The sequence below is a fragment of the Phyllostomus discolor genome, chromosome 3 (genome assembly GCF_004126475.2).
Source record: "Phyllostomus discolor isolate MPI-MPIP mPhyDis1 chromosome 3, mPhyDis1.pri.v3, whole genome shotgun sequence".
In the NCBI taxonomy this organism is placed as follows: domain Eukaryota; kingdom Metazoa; phylum Chordata; class Mammalia; order Chiroptera; family Phyllostomidae; genus Phyllostomus; species Phyllostomus discolor.
The window spans coordinates 150,924,338-150,936,638 of NC_040905.2; the positions used below are offsets into that span (position 1 = coordinate 150,924,338).

Genomic DNA, 12,301 nt, shown 5'->3' on the forward strand with positions numbered 1-12,301 from the left:
CTATTCATCATTCAATAAAGTACTTGTTAAGCATCAACCATGTGCCAGGCACTTTGCTAGACATTAGAGATAACACAGTAAGTAAATAAAGTAGATAAAAATGCCTGCTGTCATATAGCTTTCATCCTAGTGGGATGAGAGAGGGGAAAGGTAACAAATAGGAAGTAAAATATATAGTATGTTAGCAGTATGTGTTAAAAAGAAAACATAAAGCAAGGAAAGAAAGTTACAAATGCTGAGTTGAGCAGATCATGTTAGTAAGCTCAATCATTTTTCCACATGGATGATCTTTTAACTACCAAAACACAGTAACATGATGCCTGATTCATCTCTAAGAAAAACATCCCTAGCTTTTCAAATATTTCTAATATGTATGTATGCTTTCAAGATGCTTTCTTACCCTGGTCACACTTGAATGTGCTCCAGCTTATTCTGATGTAGCATTATGTTCAAGACACAGTTTCATATTCCAAGTGTATTATGAGAAGTGCTTAGTAGAACTCCAGTTAGGTACAAACTAAAATTTTGAAAGTTCTCTGACATGATTACTGTACTGTAGACTCATATAGGATTTAACAAAGCCTCATAAAATATATTTATGTACACCACTGCAAAGTCCCTTATTTTTCCCATTGTATAGTTGAGCAAATGACATTTTATAGCCAAGCGAAGAACCCTGTAGTCTTGTGTATAACTGTATCTTCCCAGTCTTTTCAGATCCTTGGGGATTCTGATTCTATTTTATAAAATAGTTTCCATCTCTTTCAATAGTTATGTTACCCACAAGTTAGATAAACATGCTTTGCTGAAATTGTTTTTCTTATTTGAGGTATTAACAACTCCTGATTATTACCTGTTACTGAATGGACATTGATAAAGGTAGTTTGTATATTGGGACCCACAAAACGCAGGCTGCCCCAATGGCCCGGCCCTTGTCAGAAATTTAAATCTAAGTCAGCCACATTTATGGGAAATGCCTCTGAGGGGAGGCAGAGTTTGACACCCTCAATTATACCTTTTGGAATAATTATTTTAAGCTTGTTATTTTCAAGAAACAAAAGACTCAGGAAAAAACTTTGACCTTTCCTCTTATGACCTGAAAGAATTTACATAGATAATGTCCTCCAGTGAGGAAGATATAGTTATAGATAACAATAGTTTCATATGAACGAGTGTTTGATACACAGGAGGACCTACTAAGACCCCTATGATCCAAGTTCTCCCTGTGTCCTGTTGTTAAAGATGGCCCAGCAAACATTTATTTTCCAAACATTTGCTTTTCTTTTTTTTTTTTAACATTTTTTTTAATTTCAATCACTGTTCAAGTACAGTTTTCTCCCCCCTACTCCCGTTCCAGCCCCTCCACCCAAACATTTGCTTTTCTATCTCCATGTGAACTGCTTTTCTTCCCTTTGAAGCCCCAAACTACAAACCCCACATTTGCATGGAACCCCTGTATGGACAGACACAGGGTCTGACACAGAGAACACCCCTTTTTATTCATAAAAATTTTTATTACAATATCATAAGATCCAGTTCTATAACATAACACTATCACACTCAAGCACACCATATGATATTTTAGATGAAATGTTCAAATTGCTGTCCACCTCAGGAGAGACATTCATGTGCCCTACCAACCGCACTCAATGGCGTTACTTCTACTGGACCTTGTGATAGGGCATTCAAGAGTTGGAAAGAGTTTAAAGTAAATGGTTAATAAGCCTACTAAGTAAAGCATATGTTAAAGCTATTGTTTCAGAAACTACAGATAAGGTCCATCCTGGCTCCTGGGAGAGAAAGCTGACCTCCTAGGGCACTGCTAAAAATTACCACCTGGGGAAGAAGTGGAGGCATCCATGCCATTGTGTTCCAGACACAGACAGACCACCACCCACCCCTGGGAATAGCTAAGTGCCCAGGACGAGAATACTACAAGTTTCTTTTATCTAATTTTCCTTGAATTTAAAAACTCCTCACTGCACCTCGTATATTCCCTGTTATGAAAAGGCTGGCTTGAAAGAAAATGTAAAATGGTCCCTTAGGGTATGAACCCACTGTCTTCTCAGATCATCAGCCATCTGAATAAAGTACCCATAAAGATTCAATCCCTGTCTCTGCTTATTGGGTTCAGTATGTGACAGACAACACGAATGCCAATCTTTTCCAGTTTCACTTGTATAATAGATTTAGTCATTTCCTCCTGTTGATCTGTCTCATGTTAATTTAATTATTAGTCCAGTCAGAAGAATTTAGAAGGGTAGAAGAAAAATGAATTTTTCCATTGTATACCTCACTGTCAAGGAAACCTAACTTACCCCAATCACAGTTCGCCAACTCAGCTTTAGCTAGCTCACCTGACCCTAGAAAATAGGACATGCTAGCCTTATTAGGAAACACTCAACCCCCCAGCCAACCACGCCCTGTTTCTTCATTGCCCTTCTAATGCTCTATGAAACTCTCTCTCAACACAATTCCCTCAGGAAGAGTGCTCCACTGCTCGGTAGGCTCTGTTAACCCCTACTCCATGGATGTTACCCCTTGAATAAAGGGCTTCAAACTTATTACTAAATGGTATTACTTTTGTCATTTGACAGCATGCTTTATAATACGATGCAAGTATAGGACATTAGTACTATAAGGTAATAATTACATAATATATTTATATATGAAGAACAAAGCTCTATTTTTCTCAATATCTAAGTAAGTTTCTTATGTGGCAGGAAAAGAAACTGCTCTCTGTAACACTTGCAAGTTTTGTCGGGACAAAAGCTAAGTAAAAGTTATTTTTAGGTAAGGAGCCAGCTAGCAGAGTTGCTAAGGAACGATTATCTGAAGGTCACTATGCCCCTGCTTCTGAATGCTTGCTTTCAGCAGCTGGTTCTCCCTCCCTTTCTGACTGTGTAACTGGTATATAAAAAGGAGCCCGAACCCAGCCTTTTCGGCTCAGGATTTGGGAATTAACCCCCCTTGAGCCCTGCGCGCGTAATAAAGTTTGTGCTTCATTATCTCCCGAGTATGGGTGGATTTTCCACAACATTTTGGTGCATTGGCCGGGAAACCCCTCACATGAGCAGGTATTTTGCCTCCAGTGAAGGCAACCGGGGGAGCCCTGCCGCAGGGGAGGAGCATGTACCCTGGTGATTCCAGGCTTCCCAGGGCAGAGACTCCCTGTGCCTCGTCCCCGACCACTCTAACACCCAGGTGGAGGGGAGAGATGAACCACGAACTGTCAGAGGCGCCAATCAGGTATCGGTAAGTGCCCCAGGGACCAGACTCGAGAATCAGGGAGGGGCTGATCACCCCTCAACTGGAAAATTCAGGAGTCTGGGCCAAGACCTAGACCATTGGACTCCTTCTCAAGGGAGAACTGTGTGACTGACTGTGTGTGAATGTGTTTGTGACTCCACGGAGCCGGCCAGGCTTACGGAGTCTGATTGGGCCCCCCACCTGCAGCGGGCGTGTGAAAGATCCCCTTTTCCTTTGTTTGCGTCAGTTGGTAGAATTCATCATAGGTTGGGGGGGTTTCTGCCACAGTACTATATTGCATGTATGTGGGTGTGCCGCCATTTTGGATAAAATGGAGGATGAGCCACATGAGTGCCCCCCCCAGGGTGGAGGTGCATGGTTGTCCTCATCTTGGATGATAGGTCACGTGAGAGCCCCTCCATCTTGGAACTGGGCAAGGTGCCAGGCTAAGGGCTCTCTCCAGACTGCATCAGCCTGGTTCTCTGTGTAACTGCTTCTGATAAGAACGGCTCTGAAGGACATGTACTGAAGTTAAGGAAAACATCTGGCCTGTAGGGTTTTTCAGGGTCTGAGCTTCAGAAAACTGCAGAATGTCTCTGCAAATCTAGGGAATTTTTAGTAGAAGATACCTGCAGTCCTAGGGACTTTCGGCTGTTCCTCCCAGAGTGGGAAAGGAACCAGGATTAAAAGAATAATGGTTAAATCTGAATGAGTAAAATTATGTATAAAGAATGTAAAGTTTTAAACCTGGAGTAAAGGAAGCCTCAACTATTTGTTTTCTGGTTTTGTGGGAAAAGAGCAGTGTTGTTTCTGATCAAAAACCCTTTGTACTTAAAATCTGTTTAAGGTTGCCTGTAACTGGTTGGGGAGGATGCCTTTGCCACTCGGGACCCAGGAAGGGTCATTTGGGACTGATAAGTGCTTCAGCCAGAGGCAAAGCAGCATGTCTCTGCCAAAAGACCAGGCCTGAAGGAGCATGTCTTTGTGTGAGAGAATGACCTTACCTGTATACTGTTCTAGAAACTCTGTGTTTTGGGTTTTGCTCTGCATCTGCTCTGAAAAGGAAATGAAGGATTCCAGGGAAGGTTAAAACTTCACACTCTGTAGAAAAGTAAATAATATATATATATATATATATATAAATGAAGAAGGTCGGTGGGAAACTGTACAGATAAATGAAAAAGTAAAAGTTTTGGAATTATGTGATGTTAGTTAATAATAAAAGGTATAAGGCATGGAAATACACTCTTGGTGGACATCAGAAAATGTATGAAAAAATAAAAGGGTTGTAAATGTTGCATAAGTCTGTAGAAGTAAAGGTTTTAAGAAGCCTGGTAAGTATCAGAAGGGAAAAGATTTTCCTTCAGGCTTTGTATTTTTCTCCCTACCTGATCCCTCCAGAATTTGGCATTCTGAAGGAGTAAGTGAAAACATAAGGTTTCTTTGCATAAGACCAATAAGACCAGTAGTTAATAGTGGTTTTGTCTGGAACGTCACATCTGATAGAGGCATGTATGGGTTCTGGTCGTCACCAGAAAGCCCTGAGGAACTGGGATTGACTTGTAAAGCTAGTGTAAGCCCACGAGAAAAGCCTGGTACTTTGGTTGGTTGTGCAGTGCATGGCAGTCTTTCCAGGGAAGGAATGAAGGTTGCTTTCATGAAAGATGGCCAAAAAGGAACCTGTGGGCACAATGAAAACCTCAAGGATCTGGGTAAAACAACTGGTACAGGCAAAGCTAGATGGCGGATGTGTGGCTCTGCTTCTGTGCCCTGAGGGGCGGACTGAGAAGTCAATCTGAAGGTTCCCTGTGTGAGTTCCAGCAAAGCAGAATAAAAGATCATAAGTAATTCAGGCTGCTCTTGGTGAGTTTATGCAAGCAAACAGTTAATAACAGTGAGGGTGATCTTAGGAGAAAAATTATGGTTCAAGGAGGATCACTGTGCTCAGTATTAAACATCAGAATAACACAGCTAACTGTCTTAAAAGTTTGTTTTCATTTGAAGGTTAAAACTGGTTTTGTAATATCATCAAAGATATACAATTTACAGGTATGAAGGACCTGTCAAATTGCCATTGCTGAATGTCATTGCAAAAAGGAACTTGCAACTGAATGCCTTCCCAAAAGACAGTCTCACAGGCACCGAGACTGGTTTGGGGACTATTGTGTAAATTAACCTGTGTGCTCTTCTGTTTTCATAGGACGTATGCCTATGACTTCATTACCTGAGTGATTGGTTGCAATACAGGCCTCACTTAAGGAACCCATTTTTCATCATCACCCCCTGGAGCTCAATGGTTTGGCTAAACTAAGTGGTTGGGTTAGTAAGCAGTTTGGGCGATCTGTGGGCTTCACTTTAAAACTGATTTTTCCTTTTCTGTCTTAGTGGCTTGAACAGGAAAGGTTTAGATATCTGAAAGAAGGGAAATCATAATATATTCCCTAAGCCTGAGTAAAGTATAATGGACCACAAAAGCTTTGGATAAGTGTAGCATGCCTTGTACACCTTCCTCCAGATAAGCCATACCTAAGCCCCTGCCTTTGTCATTTAATGGTTATGATTTAATTGTGCCTTCCAACTCTTTCCAAATCTGTCACCTCCAGAATAGGACCAGGATGCCAACGGTTCAGTAATACCAGCCTTTGGAAACTGAGCCTGTGACTTCCTGGTAACAGCCAACTGACTAGGATTCTGTAAGGTCCTTCCCCTGACAGGAAGGACTCCCTCCGTGCTGCACCCCCTTTCAGAGCACCCCAAACCCACGGGTAGGTAAAACAACGTCCATTTCCAGCCGGAAGCAGTTACAAGAAGATGAGACTTTCGTCCATTGTCCTTTAAAAGAATTTAAAGTGGATATATATCTAGAATGAAAAATTGTTACAAGGTGCAGCTAATGGGGGGGACCCCAAATGGGCATTTGGGACGGGGTCCAGAACTCAACGTGTCCAGGAAATTTTAGGATGTCTTCACTCCTTCCCCACAGGTGTAAGTTAGGGGAGGGACACACAGAGCAAAATATGCAAGGCTGTTTTGTACAGCAACAGCTTTATAGCTAACCCACGGCATAGTCATTTAACATGCTTGTAGCCTTCAGCTGGTCACTTGGATATGCTAAATGGCTGTGGCCATGCTCTGGGCCAGGGAGATAAAGAAAGACTCCCCTGCCCAGGATGTGACAGAGAGGCAGGTTCCCCGAGTGGGAGCTTGAAGAAGATTGGCTCCATAACATGGGGCCACACCTGCCCAGACCCATGATAGCAGCCAGACAGGAGTGGGTACCGACCTGTCCAGGATCTGTGGGCTGTCTACAAAGCAGCCAACAGCCGCCACCCAGTGGTCCCGAACCCGTACACCCTCCCGAGCCAGCTTCCCCCAACAGCAACGTGGTTTACCTGCCTTAATCTGAAGGATGCCTTCTCCTGCATTCCTGTGGCACCTTCCAGCCAACCCATTTTTGCCTTTGAATGGAAAGATCTGCACACAGCGGTCAAGACTCAGCTAACCTGGATTAGACTGCCCCAGGGGTTTAAGAACTCCCCAATCCTATTTGGGGAAGCCCTAGCAGGAAACCCCTCGCTAAGGGGGGATGGACCTGACGATTCTGCAGTACATGGATGACCTCCTCCTGGTGGCCCCATCCCAGAAACGGTGCCGGGAGGGAACGCACACGTTGCTGAAGTGCCCCCTACAGCCATCTGCACAGTCCTCTGTCATGGCCCTTCATGGTGCATGGTGCTCCGTCGGGTTCGCCTGCCCCAGTGGCCTGCAAGCTCCCCTGGCACTCCGGCAATGTCGCCAGGTACAGAGCTCAGCAACCAGGCCTGCCAGAAGTACTCGCAGTGTGATCAGGGGTGAGGACAGAAAATGGCAGAGTTGCCAACGCCCTCCAGAACCTTGTCTGATTTCTGAGGAAAATGCTCGTTTTCCTAAGGGAAAGCCAGCCTGCACCCTGCAGCTGTGGAACTCGGCACTACTACCAGGCTTTGAAGGGTCCGGACATTAAGAAAAAGCCTTCCAAAATATTAAGAGGTGCCTCAGTAATGTTCCTGCCCTTGGACTGTCAAAGCCGGGGCGGCCTTTTAATCTGTATACCCACAAGAGAGACAAGGTAGCCCTTGGGTCCTGACCCAGCCTGTTGGACCATGGCAACACCCGGTGGGGTTCACCTGTCTAAGTAGTTAGCCCATGACGCCACCGGCTGGCCACCTCGTCTGAGGGCAGTCACTGCTGCCATAACCCTCTTGCAAGGGGCATAAGTGGCTGTCGAACCCCAGACTGACTCAATACCAGGGCATCCTCCAAGGAAACCCGAGGGTGCATGTTAAGACCATGAAACAAGTCAATCCAGCCACCTACTTTCTGGCAGAACTTAGAGAGCTGGACCAAGACTGTCTTAGAGTAACCGAAGAGGTCCACGCCAGCTGGCCAGACATCCAGGACCAGCCCCCCAGGACCAGCCCCAGGCCCAACCTGATGTTGATGTCACCCACTACATGGATGGAAGCAGCTATATGGTTAAGGGCAGGAAAGTCGCCGAATATGCAGACCAGAAAACTGGACTGCCCTGGACAAACTGCTGCAGGAGTCACCCCTTGGATCTACTACAGCCAGGCCAAGACAGCAGTAGATCCCGAAAACCCGAGGACTAGGCCTGTGCCAAAAACCCACGCTAAGACACTGGAGGATGCCAACCAGTAAAAAAGACACCAAGGAATAGACCGTTGTTCCGCAGGGTACCTGACTTTAATTGGCACCTTCGCAGGAGCATTGACAATTGGACTAGTGACTGTGGCCCCTGAGGAATGGAATCCCTGCAAAGTGGGTCACCCTAGAAATAGTTTGTCTCTGTTTAATGTCTATATTTGGGTTTATTGTATGCTTTGCTTAACAAATGCGGCCCCTGTCTCAGCCCCAGCCTGCAAATGTAATACCCCCAGGCATAGGATTGTGCTCAGCGGTAAAGTGGTCTCTTACTATCTCCCAGGGTCAGCTTTCAGCTCCTCCACTGACATGCCATCGGGTTGCGTTCAGTCACAGCAATCCCTCTGCACTTGGGGAGGGAAGGTATACCGGACTGGAGTAACATCCAGGACCATGAAGTACCAGACCTGGAGGTGTCAGGCATATAGGACCCTGCATCCTCCGGACCTTAGTCCAACACCTAGGGCTACAGTGACTCATAGGGCAGCTGCCACAGTGCTAGCCCTCCAGTGGTACCAGCACTAATATCAGCAGTTGTAACCCTCCCAAGGACCTCAGCCTTATAGCCAGGTATTAGTAATGCTAAAAGGGATAAAACACCTTATAGCATCAAGGGGGGAATGTGGCAGGAAAAGAAACTGCTCTGTGTAACACTTGCAAGTTTTGTCGGGACAAAAGCTGAGTAAAAGTTATTTTTAGGTAAGGAGCTGGCTAGCAGAGTTGCTAAGGAACGATATCTGAAGGTCACTATGCCCCTGCTTCTGCATGTTTGCGTTCAGCAGCTGGTTCCCTCTCCCTTTCTGCCTGTGTAACTGGTATATAAAAAGGACCCCTAACCCAGCCTTTTCGGCTCAGGATTTGGGAATTAACCCCCCTTGAGCCCCGCGTGTATAATAAAGTTTGTGCTTCGTTATCTCCCGAGTATGGGTGGATTTTCCACAACACTTATATTTCAGGTTATGACAAACTAAGGGAAACAGAATGTTCTGAAGTCCTTAGGCTCCACTGTGGGATTTCTAATTGTTGAAGAATTCTTTGCAGCTGAGTGATTCCTGAGAATATTCTGTCAGGCAAGAAATGCAACATTTAATCCTCACAGTGTAAAACTGAATTTCACTGCGAAATAACTTAAATAACTTAACCCTGTTTTAAGAGATAGTGTGTGATATGTGACCTTCCGCACATATCCTAATATGATAAAATCAAAATTATATTACTTAACTTTCATATATTTATTCATACATACATGCTCACACATGAGTAAAGTAGACCACTATATTATGAAGAATGAGGTAGGTCCAACTGGCTGAGATAGTAGCTGAAACTAGAATTTCCTTGAAATATCAATAAGGGCTTAGTGGGTTTTAAGCTAACTAGTATTTTATTTCTAATTGCTTTTAAGAACAGGGGAAAGAAACCTTACTACACGAGTTAACAAAGAATGAAAATGCAGACTTCGTCCTTCTTCCTCACCTTCATATATTTGTGAATTTTTTACCTGCCTGATGATAAGGGGTTTGACCCAATGATCATTTATGACAGTGGTTCCCAAACTTGCCTGCATATTGGAATTAGCTAGAAAGCTTCAAAAAATTACTGAAGCTTGTACCTCACTCCAGAAGTTAAGATAGAATTGCACCGGGGTGTGGCTTGAGCTTTGGAATTTTTATAAGATCCTTAAGTGATTCTAATATGCACACAAGTATGAGAACCACATTTTAAGATAAGTTTCAGTTCTATGTCTATGCTTAAGAAAACTATCCAGAGATATCCTGAAGGGACCAAAGTTTTGTCACCCCAAAGTGTGACTTTTGTGACATTGATTTTAAGCTGGTTATAAAAAAAAAGACTCAAAAGGAACCTGTGACCCTCACCTTTTTGTGCCGAAAGGAATTCAGAGAGAAAAACATGCTTCAGGAAGGGAACCTGAGCGTATTCACCTTAGCACACATGAATAAGCACATATCTGATGGACAGGGAGAAATCCAACAGTGTGTTTCCTTCTGTGTCCCACTATTTCTGGATGGTCCAGCAAGAACTTGTAGACTATGTGTTTGCTCTTTCTCCTACCTGTTAATTACCTACTTCCTTTGGAATCCCAGACCCCTGCCCCACTTCTTTGTCCAGAATAGCGTGTTAAGCCTCAACTGCTCAATGCAGTTTAGGTCTCATATCTTATGATATGCCCGGCATGTACATCAGAGTAGTAAGTCTTGGACATTTTCTCCTGTCTGTCTGCCTCTATTAATTGGATGATTAGCCCAGATGCAAGAACTTTCTAAGTAGGAAAAAAGTTAATTTTTTTGTGCACCCACAATCCTAAATCTAAAACAGACCACTATTTGGGACTTTAAAAAAATATTTAGGAAAATAAAGGAAATATAAGCCATTATAAAACAAGACAGAATTATAGAAGGTTGTTCAATTTGTCTTAGCAATTCTGGCCACATTAAACTTTCCTCCTATTTAAGTCTAAAAAGGTGTTCCATTATCCACTTGCCTTTGTGGTTACTGAGGTGCTTCAAGAGCTTATATGAATGTATAGCCAGGGATAAGGGCAAGAAGTATTATAGATTTTTATTATTCTCCTGTTACTACTCACTAGGGGTTATTTAACTTAAGACTAGGAATCTGCAGAGCTATAACTTTAAAGAACTAAATTTTAACCACCATTCAATTAAAGTTAGTACAATGACTGCATAATACATACATGAAATAATTAGTGAAGATGGTTCTTAATTTAAAGGATGTTAAACAGCTTGTAGACATCTGGTAACAAGCTGAAATGGGTCATTCAAAATTTATCTAACTAAATTAAGGGGGAAAAATGTTTCTCCTCCCAGGTTGGCATGTCACAAGATAACTAAACCGACTTAGTAGGCTTGCCTGGGAATCCTTAGCTGTCAGTGGTGAATATGCAAAGGGCCAGCAAATTAAATCAACCTGCCAAACTGTCAATTTCAAGCCTCATGACTGCATGAAAATAGCATCACTGGAAGAAATCAAGCATTGCCTTCTTTTGGGTTTCCTGGCACCTATTCAAATACTCATGCAGTTGTGGCTAATTTTGCATGCAAATTTCAGTCAATAAGCTCAGAACAAGACCTCCCAAGATATTTCAAAGGATCTGACAGTATTTTTTCTGAATACCAAATCGACAGTAGTTGAAATTCAATCTCCATTTGCTTGTGCTTTACATATGCACAGTGTCCCCACCACAGAGCCAAGTTAATGAGAGCCTTACCTGCTTTCACTCACATCCTCCCAGTCCTTGTCCTTGTCGAGGTTCTCAAACACATTGCTCATAACCTTGATGGAGTGATTGAGAATAGTGTAGTAACGACCCACAGAGCGCTTTTTCTTGGCAGTTTTAAATTTAACCTTGGTAGTGGTTGTTTTACAATCACATTGTCCAGATCTCACTTGTGTGGTGGCCATCTCGGATTTAGCTTTGTCTGCTGAATGCTGCAACTTCTCCACTGAATTCATCACCTCTTCATTTTCATTTTTCAACCTATTAGTTTCTGCCACTTGTCTCCTTAGGGAAGTGACTTCTCTCTCCAGCTCACTGATTTTTTCTTGAAGACCAGCTTTGTGTTTTTCTACATCTTTACTTCCCCTTTGTAGCTGTTCTAGCTCTTCTTCTCTGGCCTCTGCATTTTCTTCCTGCTGTTTTAAGAGCGATTTCAGGAAATCATTTTCTTTTGTTAATTTTTTATTCCCTTCTTGTAATTTTCTTGACCTTTTCTCAAAAGATTTTAGACGATTTTCCAATTCAATGACCTAAACAGAAGAGTTTTGTTTATTCTTTTACAAGTCCCAAACCATAACCCATTGTATTTTATTATCATTTCTTACTTAAATAAATAAAATTACATTAAGCACAGGGATAATATAAACCTAAAGTATTTAATTTCTAAATAATTCTCAGGTAGTACAGATAAATACATTCTAAAATGTGATAATATATCTGTGAAATAAAGGACAGATGGTAAAAGAAGTTAAAATTCTATACAAAGTGACAGAGAAGTAGGTATGTTAATAAAGTTAGTGGATTTTTCTGAGATTCTAAGTTCTTTGGCTATACAGTCTACTCATTGTGAATAAAATTTTTTTCAGAGAAAACCAATTTATACAAAATAGGTACACAGAAACTTCATTAATAAAATATAATTTTTTTCAATACTTAATAGTCATATGAAAAACTTATGGCTGAAATAAAAAAAATTTATGAAGAATACTTATTTCTAAATTTAAAAAATATAATTTTAGTAGTAGTCATGGGATCCTTAGTTTACACAATAAAGGAACATTTTACAAAAAAAAGTCTAACACATTTAAATTATAATTA

The 12,301-nt window shown here is 42.2% G+C and overlaps 1 protein-coding gene across 1 annotated transcript in view; it reads right to left on the reverse strand.

Annotated features, from left to right (window-relative positions):
- CNTLN (centlein) overlaps window positions 1-12,301 on the reverse strand; it is a 307,559-nt gene that overhangs the window by 84,759 nt on the left and 210,499 nt on the right. The window contains 1 exon segment of the mRNA XM_036021559.1: window positions 11,195-11,733. Coding sequence (XP_035877452.1) covers window positions 11,195-11,733 — 539 coding nt within the window.